Raw genomic sequence first — 21633 nt, 5'->3', positions numbered from 1 at the left:
GTCCCCTGTGCAAGCACCGAGTCATTGCTGACCCATGGGGGGATGTTGTGTTGCGACATTTTCTTGGCAGACTTTGTGTGGGGTGGATTGCCATTGCCTTCCCCGGTTTTCTGAACTTTGACCCCAAGGGGCTGGGTGCTCATTTTGCCCACCTTGGAGGGATGGAGGGCTGAGTCAGCCTTGGGCCTGCTGCCTGAACCCGGCTTCCACCGGGATCGAACTTACTGTTATGGGTGAGTGGAAAGTTAAGGGGCTTGCCTCACATCCATTGGCTGCCATCCGACAGCTTAGGCGCCTTTTGGTTCGCCAGTAAACCTCCAAGTTTGAAGTAAGCCTAGGCAGTTTTCGGAGTCACATGACATTAATGGTGGGCATGGGAGTTAGATCCTGAGCATTAGTGCAGTGCCACAAGTAGGGTTTTTCTTTTTGTTGTAATTGTGAATGGCAGACAAAAAGATGCTTGAATATTTCTGAAGTTTTGAGGAGATCACCAGTTAGCAATTGGATTTGTTTTATTAATGATCTAAACGGTCTGACTTTTTATTAATTTCTGATGCACAACCCTATCTTCCAGACTTCTCTGTTTGTGAGTCTGCCCACAGAGGAGGCTTTCATCTATCTAATTACGTTGTTCCTAGTCCACAAAACCTCTCTCATTCCTTCCCAGCCTCTTCCTCCTAAAGGGGGAAAACCCTCTGAAACAAAGTAAGGTACAACTGTGATATCAGAGTGATATCAGAATAGCCCCCAAGCTGAGATTCATTTAGATTACCATTTCTAAAAAGCAAAAACTCACAGTTAAATATTTGAATCCAAGGACTGAGATGATTCCAGCAATGCAGCCGATCAACATAGCTCCGAAGGGCTGGATTTCCAAATCGGCGCAAGAACCCACAGCAACTCCTCCTGCTAAGGTAGCATTTTGAATGTGCACCTGGATGCAATAGAAACATTGACGGTGAAATAAAGATCAGAAGCACCAAGAGACTGAATGGCTTGCCTGTAATTACCTAATGCAGCATTTAAAGTGGGACTGGAAGTTAATTTGTAAAAATGGCATTAGGGCTCGGCTTAGCATCCTGGGAAAAAGGGAACATAGGGAAGCAACACCGATCAACAGCTCTTCAGGATTTCAAGTGAACTTCCTTTCCTACCATAACTGTTCTATATCCATTGACTGGGATGCAACCGAGGACCTTAATTGTACAAAGCAAGCGCTCTGCCGCTGAGCTATGTTTGCTCAATAATTTGCCATTCATTCTCAGGTGGTCAGCCGTGTTGATCTGCAGTAGAACAGCAGGATGTGAGCCCAGTGGCACCTTAAAGACCAACAAGATTTTCAGGGTATAAGTTTTCAAGAGTCCAGCTCCCCTCGTTAGATACCCTAAAGGTGCTACCAGTCTTGCTTGCCTTTTATTGGTGATGGTCTGTCTACTCCAATATTGATTGCTTGGCTATTTGACATTCTTTGCATTGGAAGGGACTGGCTTGAAGTTGGAGCTTTAGACAGGTTGAATATGGACAAGGATAGGGCATATGGTAACTGCTAGAGTTGGGGATGCACCAGTGAAGGACCTGTGTGGTGTATTGGTTAGAGAATTGGATTAGGATCTGGGAGACCCTGCTTTAGATCTGCCGTAGAAGCTCACTGGGTGAGCTTGATCCAGTTGTTCTTTTACAGCATCGCCTATCCCAAAGGGTGGTTGTGAGGATAAAATAGAGAAGGGGAAAGAACCACATATGGCTCCTAAGCTCCTTGCAGGAAACAAAGGTAGCATCCTGAACTTCTGAAAAACTCTACTCAGCCCCAGTTGATTCTCATGGACAAACATATTTGTAGTGTGTTCCTATGCAGAGTTACTCCAGTCTAAGCTCACTGATTTGCAATGGGCTTAGACTGGAGTAACTCCTCCAAGGATGGCACAGTGAGGGACCCACAGGAGTTCCAGAGAATGCTTACCATGTCCAGTTTGCCTCTCTTTTCGACCAGGCTCGAGAAGGCAAAAGCGGTGAGCGTGCACGCTGCCAAAGAGAAGTACGTGTTCATGATTGCTCTGTGCTGGTCTTCTGGTGCTGCGATTGCTGAATTAAAAGTGGGCCAAAAAAGCCAAAGGAACAGGGTACCTGTAAAAATATTAAAAAGCACAGCCTGTTACAGACTCAGTGCATTTTCAAAGGACAGGGATTTTACATTCTACTAATGCTGGACTGAGCTGGAGCGGGAATTCATTGTTTCACGTGGCTTGAATATGCCCCCAGGTTTTTGGGGGCGGGATACTTGGCGGCGCAGAGGGCAATCTAAACTCTCCTCTTTCTGGAGATCGGGGCAGGGCCACCAGCCATGTGACCATTTTCTCTGAGGGCAATCCACTGAGTTCCACCACCTCTTTTCCCAGAAAAAAAAGCCCTGGTCGTGGCTGTTTCACGGCTCACTCTAACCATTACACTATACTGGCTCTTTAATAGTGGCAAGAGTTAGTACAACTATTACTGTTATATTATTATCCAAACCACTGTTACTGCACACCTTGCCATATGATCACATCCCCTTACTTTCACATACACTGAGTAATATACTGTGTCTGCTTTCAATGCACTTTAGCAATTGTTTGCAAGTGGATTTTCCATTTCGTATCGTAAAATCCAGTTGCAAAGAGCACTGAAAGTGGATTGAAAGTGCATTATTCAGTGTGTGAGAAGTATCTGTCACTTCATTTTCAAATGAATGGTTGTTAATGATGTAAACACTGACTGGGTAGTTTTAAAATGTTAAAAGCCCTATTAACTTTAAAAGCAGCATGTGATTCACTACTGTTTATCTTAAATTCATCATCAACGCATGAAAAAGTAGTTAGGCGGGTAGTCCTGTTGGTCTGCAGTAGAAGAGCAGGATTTGAGTCCAGTGGTATCTTAGAGACCAACGGGGCTTTTTTTCAGTGGGAGCACGGTGGAATGGAGTTCTGGATCCTCTTGAAAATGGTCACATGGCCAGTGGCCCCACCCCCTGATCTCCAGACAGAGGAGAGTTTAGATGGCCCTCCGCGCCACTTGGTGCGGAGGGCAATCTCAACTCCTCTCTGTCTGGAGATCAGGGGGTGGGGCCACCGGCCATGTGACCATTTTTGCTGAGGGCAATTTAAACTTTTAAAAACTCCCCCTTGTTCCAGCTGACCCAAAGTGACCTCATTGTGCGGTCCTGAGTTCCACTACTGAGTTCCACCACCTCTTTTCCCAGAAAAAAAAGCCCTGGACACTCCCAAAATAGAAGGAGTGTCCCTAACTGTTAACAATAGATTTAATGGGTCAAAAGTTCACAACCAACAAGATTTTCAGAGTGTAAGCCTTTGAGAGGCACAGTTCCCTTCTCTGGAGATGAGTAGGAATGCAGATCCCTGAGCCTTTATATCCCATTACATCGTACCTTTATATCCTGATGCCCTCCCTTGTAACACTCCACCCACATTTCACTGGGATATAAAGGCTCAGGGATCTCCATTCCTTCTCATGTCTGAAGAAGGGAGCTCTGACTCTCAAAAGCAGAAAATTTTATTGTTCTTTCTGGTGCCACTGGACTCAAATCCTGCATGAAAAAGTAATTAATCTGGGTCAGACTTACTAAGGGCTCACACAAAAGAGACAAAGATCATCATCTCAGCCCATCTAAAAAAATGCCAAAGGGAAAAGATCATGCAGCCTCGCTTAGACTAAGAGCCAAGCTACAAGTGACACCTGACACAGGTTGGACACTTATCAGCTTCCCTCAAGTTCTGATGGGAAATGTAGGCATTCTGGTCTTGCAGCTGTAATGGAGAGCCAAGCTGTAAAACCAGGACGCCTACATTTCTCATCAAAACTTGAGGGAAGCTGACAAGTGTCCAACCTGTGTAAGGCGTCGTTTGTAGCTTGGCTCTTAGGGTTATGCACATAAGGGAATATAACCTTTCTACTCAGTTTTGCTATTTGATCCTAGTGCCTTCAAAAATGTGTGATCTTCATGTAGTGTAGATAACCTCCAGGCAGAAACATTTCCAAGGGAGGGCTCCAAAGATGGTGAGGGGTCTGGAGACCAAGTTCTATGAGAAAAGGTTGAAGGAGTTGGGTACATCTAGCATGGAGAGGAGACGACTGAGGTATTTGAATGGCTGTCACACAGAGGACAGAGTGGAGCTGTTGTCTGTTGCTCGACAGCCAATAGCTTAAACCAAAAGAGTTTTCAGCTAAACATCAGGAAGATCTTTCTGATGGTTAGTGGTTCCTCAGTGAACTGTGAGGCAATGGCCTCTCCTTTGGAGGTATTTAAGCAGAGGCTAGGTGGCCATCTATCAGCAAAACTGATTCTATGACTCAATATGAACGTAGGCAGATTGTGAGAGAGGGCGGGAAGGGATGAGCCAACGCTCAGCTTTCACGACCCTTTCTTACGTGCTCAGGGTAATGCTGATTGCCAAATTAGGGTCAGGGTGGAATTTTCCTCCAGATCAGATTGTTCAGGGATCTTGGAGGTTGCCTTCTAGGAAGTGAGCAGGGGGTTATTTGGGATGTGGGGGTGGGGAGGGAGAGTTGTGAATTTCTTGTATTGTGCAGGGGTTGAACTAGATGATCCTTGGGTCTCCTTTCAGCCCTATGTTTCTATCACCCAGAATTACAACTGATCTCCAGACTGAAGAGATCAGCTCCCCTGGAGAAAATGGCTCCACTGGAGGGTGGAATCTATGGCATTATATCCCACTAGGGTCTCTCCCTTCCCCAAACCCTCCCCTCCCCAAGCTCTACCTCCCAGTCTCCAGAAATTTCCTAACCTGGAGCTTCCCTTAGAAGTGCTGTCATCAACACAGACCCACCCAGAACAGACAACAGGCCTCTGACTTACCAATCATAGCAAACATGTCTGAGTGGTAGGCGGAACCTTCGTTTTCATGCCCGTTTTTCAAACCTGGGCGGTATAAGAGTCTGGAGACAGCCAGACCAAAGTAGGCTCCAAAAACATGGATGGTCATGGATGCTCCGGTATCAGCAGCCTGCAATATGACACAATTCGCTTTGTCAGTCTGTTGTGACTTCCTGCACAAAAGGTGCAGGCATGAAGGATGCCAGTTTTAGGGCAACGGAGAAGCAAATTCTGCTCAGGATTAAAGAGCTAGCAGCCCAGGAAAAGCTCTCTCTCTTTCAATGGCACTGGCTTTTAAAAACAGATTATACATTACAGAATCTCTGTTGACTATCTTTCCTTTGAAGACATCTATAGGTCTCTGTTTCTTTGGCTCACAGCCACAAGTATAGCCATTTTCAGAATATGACTGAGAAATTAGTACGCAAGATCAAACTTTTAAGAGGGCCTTTTCTATAGGTTCTGTAGTTTCACGAAGAAGTATATTTTATCTTTGTTTATGTGGGTTGCTTGTAATGTTTTAAAAATGATTTTCTTTGTTTTCATTTTATTGTCAGCCAGGGCCGATTCCAGACGGCCCTCCGCATCCCGAAACGTCGCGCGTCATTGCGCGGAAAACACGAAATATCGCGTTGTCTCGCGCGAGTTTTGTACGAGGTCGCGCAAAACTCGCGCGAGAAAACGCGATATTTCGCGTTTTCCGCGCGACGACGCGTGACATTTCGGGATGCGGAGGGCCGTCTGGAATCGGCCCAGCTTGGGTCCATATAGTGGAAAAGTGGGTTAAAAATTTAAATAAGTTCTAAGGAGAATAAATGAATGCACACGGGGCAGTAAGGTCACGGAGGTAAAGTCCGCCCCAACCTATTTGTGTCCATCATGTTTGTACAAGTTTAGATGCGTCCTAAGCAGAGTTATACCCTCCCCGGTAAATGTAACCCTGCCTAAGATTTCAATACAGGCCTCCTAAAAACTCAGGATTCTTGGTTGCGTGGAGAGGGTCATGCACTGCACGAGTGTATGCTCTGTACAGGCGATCCATTGAATACACCTAACTCAGGTATGGGCTTCGATGTCATAGTCCCTTTCTGCCCCCTATTCCTCCTCCCCCCCCGCCCGCCCGCCCGGGCATTTATTATACCAACCCCACCCCACCATCTGAAAAAGACTTTTCTTTATGGCCTTATTGTGATCTACCCCAATAGATAATGACTTGTTCTGGATTAGGGTTACGGCGTCTCTATGTGTTGGCAGTACAAATATTCTTCCCCTGTGGTTAGATGTTACAGAGACAATCTCAGATCAGGAGGAGGACCCTGTTTGGGTGGGAAGGCGGCATAGAAATTGTGTGTGTGTGTGTGTGTGTGTGTGTGTGTGTGTGTGTGTGTGTGTGTGTGTGTGTGTGAGAGAGAGAGAGAGAGAGAGAGAGAGAGAGAGAGAGAGAATATACACCAGACCATTTCCTGATATAATTTTATAGTTACTTTTTCACTTCACAGTAAAAATCTTATAGTTGCATTTTACATTTCAGTTGGTATATAGTCTACTGTATTGCAAGCCTGCCACCTTGAGGGCACAAAGCATTAAACACTACTGCTGCATGGATGAGTCTCAGGGCTAATGAGTCATGGGAAGGGTTCTTTGATATTCGTTCTTTGATTCTCTCTACAAGAGACACCTCGGCACATGTTCATTAACTGTAGGGAGATGCAATGTTCTCCCGGAAGCCTAGTTTAAAACGATAGAGCTGGCAGAGATTGCTCCTCAGAGCATTTGTTAATTTCATCTTCTCCTCCCCAAAGGCTCGGTCAATCTCACCTCTCCAGTCTAAAACTGTGTGGGATTGCAACCAGAGGGCAGCGAGGAATGGAAATAGGCTGGGCCTGCCTTCCAGAGCCGGGCTTGGACCTGGAGAGGTTCTAATGGGCTGAAGTTTCCCCTCTGGCATTTCAGAGCCCCTTCACACAGCTCCAGTATACAGCAAAGCCTTTGCCCTGCCACTGGCTGTGTCTTTTTAAATTACCCTTCCTGGCTAACATTGCATCTCAGAAGTCTCATGTAGAGAGACTCTTGGAAGCAGCCCCTGTCTCCCACCACAGGGATGCATTAGCAATTGACAGCTTGTGTCCCTTGTTTGCTCCTGTAGATTAGGCCTGGGATCTAAACAGTGGAAGATGGGTGAGTGATAGAAGCCTGTTGGCTTCTTATGAAATATGGCTGTTACAGCAGCTGAAGAATATAATCTTTGCTGCCTGCCAGAATACCCACCATGCATTGACCTGAGGGAGTCTTTACATCAGGATCTCAAAAATCTACATAAAACCTGCTTTTTCTGTGTTGTGTATTTTATAACATCTGGCCTGACGAAGACTTCTGGGGAACTCAAAAAGTTTGCACATTGTTGTTTTTAAGACCACTGAGTTGGTCGTTAAAAAATGGTATTGAATGGATTGTGTTGTTGACTTTTGCTTTTGGATCCACACGGCTGTAAACAACTTGCTGATTAGACAGCCTATTTTTTTTTCTTAATTCATACCTTTGTGCTTCTACTTCTTTAAACTTGAGCCAACAAAGGCCTTTGGTGGCATCAAGCTGCTGGGTTTAAACAGTTGGTCCCAGTTGCCACAAATGAGTAACAAAAAAGAAGGAAAGACAATAATAAGCTAGAAAGATCAAGAGTCCAGTCGCACCTATATGACTAGCAAAATTTGTGCCAGGGTATGAGCTTCCGTGTGAGATAAGATAAGATAAGATAAGATAAGATAAGATAAGATAAGATAAGATAAGATAAGATAAGATAAGATAAGATAGTTTTTGTCATTTTTCCAGTTAAGTGGGGGGGTTGCAGAATAAGTGATTAGAGGGAGGAAAGGGAGAGAGAAGGACGACAGGGCAACGGAGGGCTGGGGGTGGGCAAAGTAACTGATCAGAAAAGTTGACAAGAATTAAAGCCGTGCATCTCCCTTAAAGAGAAAAAGTGCAGTGCCAAAGTCAAGATAATCTGCAAGGGCAAGGAAGATGGGGAAGGGGTGAAGTAAAGCAGGAAACAGGGAGGCAAACTGAAGCCATAAAGACGGCACATAAACTTCCCTTGTAAAGCAGGCTTTTGAGTTGGGCAAAGGTGACAGTTTTGCTTCCTTGATACAAGCAGAGCTGAAAATTCTTACCCTGAATACTTTCACCACAAGGTGTTCGTTGCATGCAAAGATGGTGATTTCAAAAATGGCCATAATTAACATCTGGACTGGGCTTGTTTTCCCCAGGACAGCTCCGAAGGAGATCAGGACTGTTGCTGTGCTAAAGTCTGCATTGATAATACTTTGAGTTTTAAGCCGCAGGAGGGAAAAAAGAAACAAAGATCAAAAATCCGGTTATCATGTATGCCCTGGATCCCAACAAATGGGCTGAAGGCATAAGATGCAGTTCTACAGCAGGAATGAAGCAGATCGGGCATTGTAAGCATAGATGCTTGACAAGATACTGGATGGGACCTTTATGTAAGCCACTGTAAGGGCCAAACTTAGATGTCAGAGATGCTTTAGGCTGATCCTGCACTGGGGAAGGGGTTGGACTAGATGGTCTGTATGGCCCCTTCCAACTCTATGATTCTATGTAAGCCACAGTTCCGCCTCATGTCTCTCTCTTCCTGCCATCTAACAGAAACTGTGTGTGTTATAGAAGAGAGCAAGAGTCCAGCAGCACCTATAAGACTAACAAAATTTGTGGTAGGGTATGAGCTTTCGTGAGTCACAGCTCACTTCTTCAGAAATCTTAAGTATCTGAAAAAGTGAACTGTGACTCATGAAAGCTCATGCCCTACCACAAATGTTATCTTATAGGCGCTCCTGGACTCTTGCTCTTTTCTACTGCTACAGACAGACTAACGTGGCTATCTATCTTAGTGTGTGTGCTATGACATCATCAACCTCACCACACCTCATTAGCCAATGAGAGTGGGATGGTGTAAATCCACATGATGACGTCACATCAAACCTTGATGACGGCTGATTCCGCACACGTTGGATAATGCACTTTCAATGCACTTTATCAATCGTTTGAGGTGGATTTTTTATTCCGCACACGAAAAAATCCATTCCAAATGATCTATAAAGAGGATTGGAAGCGCATTATCCAACGTGTGTGGAATCAGCCGACATCTCGTCAAATCTTGTTTGCTTTCAATGTTCCAAGGGAGAGCGTGGGACTGCACCTTATAACGTTTCACTCTGCCCTCAGTTCCTTGATGGGGAGAATAAATGTAGGGGGTTTTTTTAAAGGTAGATACGGAAGATGTGAAAGCTGGCAATACAACCTGTGAACTTTTGAAAACAAACTGTTTCTTTCTGCCAGTGTCTTTCCCCCCAAATTTAAACTGGGGGAGAAACCCTCCTCTGAAATGTTTCCTCTTTTGGAATGACTGAAATGCTTTTAAGACATACATTATTATGAAGATATTTATGTAAGGCAATCTGCAACAATAGTGAATAAAAATACTGGTCTACGCTGTAGCCAAATCCAACATATTTTCAAGGATGCTTATTGCTTAAATGTGATTAATTTTGCCCACAGCTAATATGACATACTGTGTGTATAATTGTAATACACTGTCAAAGAGTTCGGTGTTCTTTAGTTGAACTCAATATTCAAATACAATGCTAGTTGTATTGTGACTCTATCAGACTGTTTCTGTCCAAATAAGGAATTTCATTTCGTTTACTATAAAATGTGTGTTTTCTATTTCAACTTGCATTTTCTCCTATCACTTAAGGCAGAAGCTAAGATACACAAGCTAAGACAAAGATTTCCCCTGAGGCCCCCTCGCACAATCCAAACCTAACACAAGCATCATGTCAAAATAAACTACCTGGATTCCTCAGCTCCACTGCCCCCCCCCCCCAACTAGGAACTGAGCCCCACAGAATTCTGTCCCACCTCATCACCAGCCTTGTCCAAAGAAACATATAGTCAGATTTTTAGCAGCCTCAGATTCAAGACAGCCTTATATTTAGAATGTCACAAGATTTGAAGAAGGGTGTAGTGATTTCATACAACACTTTCTGCTTTCCTTTGATATGGTAATCAAAGAGGAACCCTGTTATGAATTCCACTTTCATGATGGGTAGCTACACTAGTCAATTGTAGCTACAGCAAAGAGTTCTATGGTACCTTAGAAGCTAACACATTTATAGGAATATAAGCTTTTGTGAGGTAATATTCACTTTACATGAAATAGTCTGAATTGGCATGTATCCCCACCAATTTAGGACATCATTTCACATGTCCAACAGCGTGGACTCTAGCTTACATATACTTGTACTGCAATAAATAAATGTATTCAGGAGTGGCGCCAGTGTTTCTGGCGCCCCCAGCCAGCCGGTGGGCCAGGCGCATGCGCGCGCACACACACACACCAGCCTACGTGATGACATTATGTGTGATGTCATCACTGGCGCCCGTGCGAGCCAGACCAATTGCTGCAGTGGGCAGCTGGGACGGTGCATGGGTGTCCTCCCAGCTGTCCCACTCGGTTGCCCTGCGTCGCCCCAGATGCCTGCCTGCGGCTGCTGTGCCCAGCCAGGGGCATGTGTTGGCGGCGGCGGCAGTGCGGGGCGGGAGGGCTGGGAGGCTGCGGGTCCATGGTGCGCGCTCCTGCCCCCAGTGCCTCCTCCGGCACCCCCTCTGGCGCCACGCACCCTGAGGCAACTGCGTACTTGGCCTCAAGGGGTGTGCCGGCCCTGAATGTATTAGTCTTTGTTACAGCACTCTTTAAATTCCAGCATGCTTTGGAGGAGGGCCTCTGGAGGCTGATCGTGCACCACTTGAAGCTAAGACTGCTCATCACGAGGTGCTGCTCTTACCTTTTAATGCCAATAAAGATTTCATTTGGTCTCATGTGCCAAAATCCCTGCATGAGGGTGCCCCACTGGAGGCCCAGGGCAGCAATGAGCATGTTGAAACCAACACTGCTGAAGCCATATTTCTTCAGGAAGGTCATCAAGAAACCAAAGCCGATGAATATCATCACATGAACATCCTGAAAGTCTGTGGACAGAAAAGCCAGACATTGCCTCGAGTTCATGCGTCTAAGAAGCTATTAAGGTCCACTTATTGCCAGCGACCTATTCTGAAGTACCCAGTGCTTTCCCACAGAAGGAATCCTGAAGAGAGAAAACCAACCGTTTCTGATATGGGCAAGTTATTTCAAAACACAGAAGTGAACCAAATAATGAGGACAGTGAAGGTAGACGTTGCAATGTATTACAGAAAAAGTTAACTTTAAAAACACCATTTGCATGTATTTTGAAAATCCCAGCTACTGTTTTCTTAAACAAACCAATAAAAATATGGGATGCAAGATACTGTCCTTTCTATTGCTATTGACTTAGGCCATCATGACCAGGGTTTTTTTTCTGCGAAAAGGTGGTGGAACTCAGTGGGTTGCCCTTGGAGAAAATGGTCACATGGCTGGTGGCCCCGCCCCCTGATCTCCAGACAGAGGGGAGTTTAGATGGCCCTCCGTGCCACTTGGCCATGTGACCATTTTCAAGAGGTTCTGGAACACTGTTCCACCGCATTCCCGCTGAAAAAAAGCCCTGCTCATGACACATTATACAATCCATACGTTTTCTGTCAACTTGTGTCTCATTTTTGGCCATGTAAGATAGGTGGAAAAAAGAGAAAAGTGAAGTCACATTACACTCATAAAGACTCTGAAAAGAGCACAAAGGCTATCTTTTCTATTGTTTCTGCCCATTGATAAGGAAATTGCTTGCCAAGCCAGAACTGAAAGAGTAATACACCAAAAGACGAATACATCAGGCAAAGCAGGTTTTTAGTAGCAAATGTGGAGATATGGAGATATATAAAGATCACATGCAGAGCCAGTTTGGTGTAGTGGTTAAGAGCATGGGATTCTAATCTGGAGAACCGGGTTTGATTCCCTACTCCTCCACTTGAAGCCAGCTAGGTGACCTTGGGCTAGTCACAGCTCTCTGGAGCTCTCTCCGCCCCACCCACCTCACAGGGTGTTTTGTTGTGGGGATAATAATGACATACTGTGTAAACCGCTCTGAGTGGGCATTAAGTTGTCCTGAAAGGCAGTATATAATGTTGTTGTTGTTATAAAATTTTTGAAAATGCTGTTCTTTTTAAATGGAAGATGTTTTGAATCCAAAAACTAAGGCCTCTGGCAAGAAAATAAGTTCTGGCAATTAAACTCAACAAGTCACCTCCATGTCAGCTGTGAGCTACTGCAGCACAGTGGTTTAGTGGTTCGGCTGCGAATCAGTGCTCTACTTGTTCGAATCCCACTTCTGCCATGAGCTCGGTAGGTGGCCTTGGGTAAGCCACTCCTCTCAGCCCAGCTCTCCAGCTGTATTGTGGGGATAATAATAACACTAACTTGTTCACCGCCCAGACACTAGTCTGTCTAGAAGAGCAGTATATAAGTGCAGTTATTATTATTATTATTATTATTATTATTATGTCTCTAATTATCAAATAAACCATCCACTTTGAGTCTCAGTAATGAGAAAGGCAGACTATAAATAAAGTAAATAAATAAATGTAGATGTTGTAGTATATACATAGCCCTGTGCTGTAATAGGCACTGCCGTATCCTGTGTAAATCACAAACGAGTAGACTGGAAAGTCAAAACAGCTCTGGAGCAAGAGGAGTTGAGGAAAACCCGCAGCTTTTCTAGCACTGCAACAGTCACTTCTCTCAGCTGTCTTCTGGCCTTCAGTTGCTCTCCAGGGGAGTGACCCTACAGAAACTTTCCCAGTAAACTGATGGTCCATTTACCTCTGAGACCAGCTCATTAATTAAACCTTGATTTCCTATAAAATCATGGAAATCCTCTCAAGCTTTCTAATAAGAGTGGATAAATTATTCAATTACACTGAAAGAAAATCAGCAATAGACTGGCTTGAATCCAGAGATATGCAAGAAAAAATATAAAAAGACTTGTGCAACACCTGGCACTTTCCTCTTTAGATATTATAGTGCCCCTATGTTGGTTGCTCTAGATCTTGCACAGGCAGAAATGCAAGTTTGGAGGCTACAATAATTTTGACTTAGAACAAACATCTATCACAGTCTTTTCCTTGCACACACAAAGTGTGTGTTGACCTGGCCATAGCTTTTGATTCTATAGATATTGACTTTGGAAGAAATTGGCAAAGACCAATATTGACAAAAGACTGCTGCTTCTCACCCGCGAGTTATACTCAGATACATATGCAAAATTCAAAGTGGGCACCTCGGGCTCTCTAACCAGTGAGATTCCGGCAGGTAAGGGGGTAAAGCAAGCATGTATATTGGCCCCCTTGTAACATCGTATCGAGATTATCCAGCCCAGAATTTGTCTCATTTACTATAGGCCATCAGAAAATTTCAGTTCTCTTGTATATGAATGATATGGTCCTAATCTCCCTAAATAGTACAGGTTTAAAGAGACTGTTGCATAATCTGGGTGAATACAGTAAAGAAAAGAAACTTCCTATCAAGTGTACGAAAACTAAAGTAGTGGTTTTCCAAAGAAGGCCAAAAAAGTTTCTTTGGAGTATACATGGCACTCCAATTGAGCAATGCAAAACTTCTAAATATCTGGGTTTAATATATAGCAAAACCTTGAACTGGAACGTCCATCTAGCTTCTATAACATCTTCAGCCTTTAAGACTATCATAATAATAATGAGATTCTATTATACCAGGGGAGACTTTCTTATAGATCCAGCTGTAAAACTCTACGTTAGTAAAGTTATTTCTCAGTTATTGTATGGCATTAAGGTATGGGGCTGGAATACTCACAAGTCTGGAAACAATTCAAAATCTTTTCTTGCGGCAAATTTTAGCATTGCCAAAAGGGCCACCAGCGGCTCTGATGCAGAAAGATCTTGGCCTCCCCTCAACCAGGGCTCATGCCCTGGAAAAATCACCTACTAACAAATATTGATTCATTTAGTAAAACTTAGTTTTAATCTAAAGTCAAAACAAAGCCCGCACAATTTTTTTTAACAATATTATCTCTCATTTACCATTTTGGATCTCTTGTTATGACCTTTAGGAAATAATTTAGATTTGTGGAATTGGTGTAGAATGGGGACACCTTAATCGATTATTCCTTAGTAGTCCGATCAAAATTTGCTCCATAGTGTAAAACTATAAAAAAGATAACATCAGAGCCTTGCACTTGGTAGATATAACAGCACATAATCTCAGAACAGCATTTATATCGCTGTGCTTTAAAACTATGCCAACGGAGCTACTTACTGGATGATATTTAAAAATATCCCATGAACAATGCATTTGTGTATGCAGAAGTTCAGCGGAAGGTCTTCCCCCACTATGTTTTGATTTGCCCTCTACTCTTGGATCCCAGAAATAAATTTCTGGCAAAGACATTAGAGAGCTTACATTCCTTTTTTTTTTTTTTTTATAAATTTTTTATTTTTCAGTATACTACACAACACTACAATAACACTACACAAGACTATCACAAGGAAAGGAAAAGGATGAAGAGAAAGGGAAGGGGCGGGGAAAAGGGGACATAAAGGGAAGGATAAACTACATTCAACACTACACTTCAATGTTTTCCCTTCATACTGCCATAATAGAAAAAAATAGCTCAATAAAATGATGATGGGGTGGTTAATCATACAGATTACACATTTCAAATTCTAATTAAACTTTCCTCCCCCTTCTGGGTCCCGGATGCAATTCTCTCTGTGCAACCGCAGCTGCGGTGCTCTCCTCCCCCCCCCCCCCAGGCTTCTCCTTTTCTTCGTTCTTGGTACACTGGAATTCCGGGTTTTTATCCTCAAAATCCTTTAGTTGATCTTCTGATAGTATCTTATAGGCTTGATCTTTATGTCTAAACCATATTCCTTCTGGAAGTAACCATTTATACTTTATTCCATGGTCCCTCAGAAGAGCTGCGAACTTTTTGTACTTAAAACGTCTTTTCCGGACTAGAAATGGAACGTCCTTTAAAATCTTGACTTTAAGACCCATAAAGTCCAAATCCGCATTGTATGAGTTATATAGGATAGTGTCCCGAATCTTTTTAAATGAAAAGTCAATAATGATCTCGCGAGGCAACTGTCGCTTTGTTGCATATTTTGAAGAAGCCCGACGGACCTCCAAAATGGCGCTTTTAACCTCTTCTTTAGTTGTCCTCGCGGGTGTCGCCAGTAGTTCCGAGACCAAATCCCACAGATCCTCATTTTCCTCCTCTTTCACATTTTGGAGACGCAAAGTTGTCTGCATTCGTTCCACCTGTAGCCCGATCAGCTGGTTCTCCACCAACTTCAGCTCTTTTTTCGTAGCCTTCACAAGTGACGCACTTTCCAGAGCAGACTTCTCTGCCCCCCTGCTACTTCCTTAATGGTTTTCACTTCGCTTTCAATTGAGCCCACCCTTTGATCAGTTTCGTTCAGCTTGTCAACAAAGGGTTTTATGGCTTCCACCACCGCCCTGCGCACCAACTCTTCGAGCGACTCTCCCTTCTGTAAGGTAGCCGAGATTGACTTACCGAGAGCGGGACTTTGCTTCTTTGCTGCCATTTTTTGGGGGGGGGGGGCACCAGCCAGATCCTGGAACTCACCGAAGGGGAAGAGCGAGTCTTCTTCAGATCAACCTCTCCTTCACAAACGCTTGTAGAACAGAAGGGATTCGCTTGTTTACAGGCTTCCGCCTGTTTCTTTTATTTGCCGTTTCTCGTTGCCCGGCGGCACTCAAGGCGCCGCGCACGTCTGCCGGCCTCCATAGGGACAAACGGGCAATTCCCCCCCCCGCATTAATTCCGGGAGGTTCTTCCCGCAGCGTCCCGGACCCTGCCTCCCTAACTGGGAGTCCTGGGGGCTAATCCTTGCAGATCAGCCACCCGGTCAGGGTGCCCGGTCGTTTCCTCCCGGACCTGCCGAGAGGAGCGTCCGGCATGGCTGAGAAAGCGAAACCGACCTCGAGAGCTTACATTCCTTTTCTGATTCTGGCAAACTAGAATTTATGCTCTCAGACGTGGATCCCCTTGTTTCCAATAGGATGGTACTTTTTGTTTTAGCTGCCGGGAAAATTAGAGCAAATGTGGTTCTTAAGAAAGCAGTCAGTTGAAATGAAATGTAATTTTTGTGTTTGAATGTGAATTTTTAGAGATGGGTATGATTTTAGAAATTTTAAATGTTTAGAGCTGTAAATGTTTTTAACTTGTAAATGCCTACGACCACATACAATAAATTCACCTGTCTGTCTAGTCAGGGTTGCAGTTCCCCTGCTAGGGGGTGGGAGATCCCCTAGGCTCCTCCCACCACCATCACTTACCTGGCCGGTGGGGGAACAGGCATAGGAATGGGCCCCTGGGGCATGCTTCCAGCTCACCACCATGTCACTCCCAGGAGTGACGTCATTGTGCAGGCCCCAACAGTGCTCCCGGGCTTTGTGGTGGGCCAATTCAGCCCCTTTGGGAGCCCAAATCAGCCCAGCATGAAGCCTGGGAGCTCTTCCGGGGCCTGCACAATAACAGCACTCCTGGAAGTGACATCATCACACTGCTTTGCACATGAGAGGAAAGACCCTGCAGGTAAGTGCCAGGTCCCCCCTCCCACTGAGAAGGTAAGGGTAGCTGGCAACGCTAGGTGCAAGGAATTTTGTGCTAACCCACTGTCTTTAATAATTTTTATTCCTCATTGCAGTAACAATACAGAAACAAAACAGCCTTAAGGAAATAGAAAGGTGTAACTGAACACTAAGGGCCAAACTACAAGTAACAAATGACACAGGTTGGACACTTGTCAGCTTCCCTCAAGTTTTGATGGGAAATGTAGGCAGCTTGGCGGAATGTTGGACAAGTGACAGTTGAAAAGTCCATTGGACAGCAGTCGGAGAGCCAAGCTGCAAGACCAGGACGCCTACATTTCCCATCAAAACTTGAGGGAAGCTGACAAGTGTCCAACCTGTGTCATTTATCACTTGTAGCTTGGCCCTCAGTCATATTAATTAAAACTGATTCTCACTGATTGAATAGAAAAAAGTTTTACTTACAGTGCAATCCTGAACAGTGTTACACCTATTGAAGTCGGTGGGCTCAGGAGAGTGTAACTGTTTAGAATTGTATTGGTAATCTGCCAATTAAACACTGCTCTTCTAGTAAATGTATAAAATTATTGTAGCTGGGAGATCCCCCAGGCTCCCCCCCCCCCACCACTTAGCCATCAACTGCAGCTAAAATTATCAGATCTTGCAGTTCTTTGGGAAACACTTAGGCAAATATCACCCTGTATTGGTCACCATATATACAATTAATGTAGGGGATGCCTCGCTGTTTATGACTTTGGTCATGGAAACAATAATTAAGAAGAAGAAAATATACAGTTAAGGATGCCAACTCTGGGGTGAGACATTCCTGGAGATTTGTGGGTGGAGCCTGCGGAGGGGAAGGATGCCAGTAGGGTATAATGCCATAGAATCCACCCTCCAAAGCAGCCATTTTTCCTAGAGGAGCTGATGTCTGTAGCCTGGAGATCAGTTATAATGCTGGGAGATCTCCAGGCCATCTGGAGGTTGGCAATCCTATATACAGTCAAAATTGGTAGTGTCATGAGGCATACACAGTTTCCTGGTGGTGGAGAGTGCTGTTAAGTCATAGCTGACTTATGGCATCCCCTAGCGGAGTTTTCATGGCAAGACACTAACAGAGGTGCTTTGCCATTGCCTGCCTCTGCAACCCTGGCCTTTGTTGGAGGTCTCCCATCCAATTACTAACCAAGGCTGACCCTGCTTATCTTCTGAGATTTGGCGAGATAAGGCTCACCTGGGCTATCCAGGTCAGGGCATACAATTTCCTACACAGATGTTTTACCTATGTAGGGAATCTGCCATGTGACAAACAGTCTTCATGCTGAATCTTAACCCTGTAGGTTTCCAATGTCCCAAAGTGGTACAGCTGGGGGAACCCAAGCCTATGACGAAAGAAAGGTAATGGTGTGAATCCAATCTTCCTCCACGAAGTCTTCCTCCAGCTTTTTGATTGGAGGGATAGCCACATGGTTTGGAGGAAGGATTCAAAATTTGCTCAGTGGAATGGTAGGTTAGGTGTAAAATCCATCCCATTATTTCTTAAGTGGGCCTTAAGTGTCATGAAATATTTCTGTCTAAGGACTCATCAAGGCATGGAGGAGTTAACCCCTTCTACAACTGTAGGCAGAGGGGAAATATGTTTCTTTGTGTGAAGAAGAACCAGCTTATAGTCTGGAAAAGATAGAGTGAGATGCAGACAGGCAGGGCTTTTTTTCTGGGAAAAGAGGTGGTGGAACTCAGTGGGTTGCCCTCGGTAGAAAATGGTCACATGGCTGGTGGCCCCGCCCCCTGATCTCCAGACAGAGGAGAGTTTAGATTGCCCTCCGCACTGCTCAGCGGCACAGAGGGCAATCTCAACTCCCCTCTGTCTGGAGATCAGGGGGTGGGGCCACCAGCCATGTGACCATTTTCAAGGGGTTCCGGAACTCCGTCCCATTGCGTTCCAGCTGAAAAAAAGCCCTGCAGACAGGTACTGCTTAGAGTTGGTGGAAGCGCCATGGAGTGCAGGATCTTTTCCCTTGAGACGCAGGGCAGTGGACCTGCTGCCCCTTTGCCTCTCCCTGTGCTCCATTTATATATTTTTGGAAATAAAGCAAATATTCCCAAACTGCTTCCTGAGCTTTGCCTTCCAAAAGGAACCAAGATAAGCATGAGTGTTGCCAACTTGGGGTCAGGAAATTCCTGGTGATTTGAAGGTGGAGCCTTGGGAGGGTATTGGGGGACCTCAACAAGAGATAATGCCCTCCAAAGCTGCTCTTTTCTACAGGGGAACTGGTCTCTGTTGTCTGGAGATTGGTTGTAATGCCAGGCGAGAACTCCAGGTCCCATCTGGAAGTTGGCAAACCTAGTAAGCACTGTCCCTGGCCCCTCTCACAGCTCGGAGAAGTAGGAAGTCATGTAACAATATTTCAAAGTAATTCGCCCACATCTCCCCTAATGGCATTATATGGGCAGTGTTTTAGCAGTAATGGATGTCAAAAAATTGGGGACAGTCCCTGCTAAATAGGAAGCACTCAAGTGATCCACTTCTTTGTGGCAATCAAAACCTAAGAGACTATAAAAATCTTAAGAGCTGTGTCAATGAAAGATGGCTACATAGTTGTATCCCTCTACAGTGCTCTGCTAAGTGTGGGATCTTCCCCCCAGAACAAGGAAATTCCCATTAGAGGAAGATGCTCTTCCACTGGAGGAAGGCTTTTAGGGACAGAGGAAGACTTCACACTGAATGGAGCAAAGTGGTAAGACGCAGCCCATTGTTTCTTATAGAACAGAGAATCAGGTATGCAGGGCTTTTTTTCTGGGGAAAGAGGTGGTGGAACTCAGTGGGTTGCCCTCGGGGAAAAGGGTCACATGGCTGGTGGCCCCGCCCCCTGATCTCCAGACAGAGGGGAGTTGAGATTGCCCTCTGCGCCTCCAAGGGCGCAGAGGGCAATCTCAACTCCCCTCTGTCTGGAGATCAGGGGGCGGGGCCACCAGCCATGTGACCATTTTCAAGAGGTTCCGGAACTCCGTTCCCCCGCGTTCCCCCTGAAAAAAAGCCCTGCAGGCATGTCATTATTTTAAATGAAAAAGGTAGTTGCGCTATTTCTGTGTCCTTGTACAATGCATACAGACGTCATAAAGATAAATATTCTGTTTACACTGACTGCAGCCTTCATTGAATTGCTGCTGCTCCAATTAGTCCGAGAAAGAGTTTGGCCCTCTGCTGACAGGCAACTGTTTCCCATACAAAACCTCAGTGAGGAACTATAATTGTATTTTTCCTCACAGGATAAAACTTACAAAGAGAGCCATATAATAAGAAACCAGTGAAATAGAGAAAAGGGTTACCTGGGAGGGGGATCAGAGGAGGTAGCTGTTTTAGATTGTTGTAAAAAAACCCAAAGAGCCTGTGCTGGCATCTTTAAAAAACTACGTTTCACACAGTCATGTCATTAGATATAAAGCGATAGGCAGGTGAGTTCTGCTTAATCACTACCCTATTTAAGCATCCATAGAACAGATGAGCTACAGTTCTAATAATGCATCTAGGCCGATGCTTGTTTAGAGTAGAGACGCTTTCTCCAGGAATGAAAGAAGCTGCTGACCTTGCCATTTCCAGAGGCTATCAAGCTACAATACGCTCATTCTAACTCGTCGCTTCATTTTTACTCATCTAGATCAGTCTCCTGCAAATGGGAAGGAAAAAGCTTTGGAAACAGTAAATGAGAATTCTCTAGATTGTCTCTCTGAAGTCCAACAAGTTCAAATGTGCTACAATTTGAACTCTAGAATTTGGCAAACAGTATAGAAATAGAGGAAATATAGTACATAGTGTATAGTGTACAGTGTATAGTATATAGTATAGAAACGGAGCAGTATAGAAATGGAGGGGGGGGACTTGTAACAGTTTCTTCAGTCAATTTCTTACAAGCCTGGATCTTTCCAAGTAAAGCAGCGAGTGAAATTGAATTACTTTTTACTACTAGATAGAAACCCAGTTGGTACCCTAATAATAATAACTGTACTTATATACTGCACCTCTAGAGAGATTAGTGCCTGACTCAGAGTGGTGAACTAACAGTGAAATCCGAAGCAGAGTTACTCCGGTCTATGCCCACTGGAATAACTCCTCTCAGGATATCACTGTAAGTCGGTGTTATTATTATCCCCTCAGTTCAGCTGGGGGGCTCGGGCTGAGAGGAGCGGCTTGCCCAAAGCCACCTGATGAGCTCAGGACAATAGTGGGATTCAAACCAGCAGAGAGCTGGTTCTCATCCCAGCAGCACTTAACTACTATGCTACAGCAGCTCTCTATTGCCAGTTTATGGAACACAAAATACACATAGGAAGAGAGGCAGAGGAATTGTACATTCTGCAGATGAACCTGGGACTGTGCATATTTCAAGCTAGAGAAAGGTGCTAGAAATCTGTAGCCTTTTAACCTACAAAGAACACTCACATGGGTATAAGTGAAGATCAGCCGTCCTGCTCTCATCCACTGGAGTGTATTTTACGAACACCCCAAATAAAACAATAATGGCCAGCTCCAAAAAAATAGCCAGCACAGGCAATTTGATCCGCATGTTGCTCGTGAAGCCAGTATTCATGTTGAGCGTCTTTGATGTAAGCTGCCACGGAGAGATAATGAGAGACGGGCTTGCTGTCAGCCTTCAGCTGGCTTGCGCACAAATGTTTATAATGACATGGCAAAAAAAAAAATCCCAAGTGTAAAACCCATCGAAGGAGGAGCCTAACTTTATAAATGGGTTCCTTTTCAGATATTTCCCATCTTCATATACATAAAGCGATCAAATCAGGTGACTCATCTTGTGGTTTTATAACACTACTACCTCCTTCCCCCCCCACACACACTTTATTTAAAAAAAGGAACAACTTTAGCTTTTATTGAATGCAAAAAGGAGCTGTTACAATAAATTCCAGTCTACAGCATCCTGCTCTGATAGGCCCTGCGCAGAGTAAAGCGTTGCATTGTAGCCACAGAGGTCTGCTTCCATAGATAAGACAGAACTGAAAACCTTTTGTCTAGTAAGAAGCAGTAACAAATATCGTGAAAACTAACTAAGCCGCAAAATAAACTGTCATTCAAAAATTGTGTTCCACGTTTTAATAAAGCTTTCACAAAAAAGACTTAGTATAATATTCTTATAATTATTATTCCATAAGTACT

The 21633-nt window shown here is 44.5% G+C and overlaps 1 protein-coding gene across 1 annotated transcript in view; it reads right to left on the bottom strand.

Moving 5' to 3' along the window:
- The window catches only part of RHAG (Rh associated glycoprotein), a 31003-nt gene extending 9896 nt beyond the window's left edge, over positions 1-21107 (bottom strand). Inside the window, exons 1-6 of the mRNA XM_054980100.1 lie at positions 20905-21107; positions 10747-10930; positions 8056-8206; positions 4871-5018; positions 1961-2124; positions 797-934 (exon numbers count right to left, since the gene is read on the bottom strand). Of these exons, the coding sequence (XP_054836075.1) occupies positions 797-934; positions 1961-2124; positions 4871-5018; positions 8056-8206; positions 10747-10930; positions 20905-21052 (933 nt within the window). The 5' untranslated portion in view covers positions 21053-21107. The remainder of the gene's footprint in view (positions 1-796; positions 935-1960; positions 2125-4870; positions 5019-8055; positions 8207-10746; positions 10931-20904) is intronic.
- Between the last annotated feature and the right edge of the window lie 526 nt (positions 21108-21633).

This window comes from Eublepharis macularius, chromosome 1 (assembly GCF_028583425.1).
Source record: "Eublepharis macularius isolate TG4126 chromosome 1, MPM_Emac_v1.0, whole genome shotgun sequence".
Taxonomy (NCBI): Eukaryota; Metazoa; Chordata; class Lepidosauria; order Squamata; family Eublepharidae; genus Eublepharis; species Eublepharis macularius.
The sequence above is the reverse complement of the archived record's forward strand: the minus strand, read 5'-3'. Positions and strand labels throughout refer to the sequence as shown.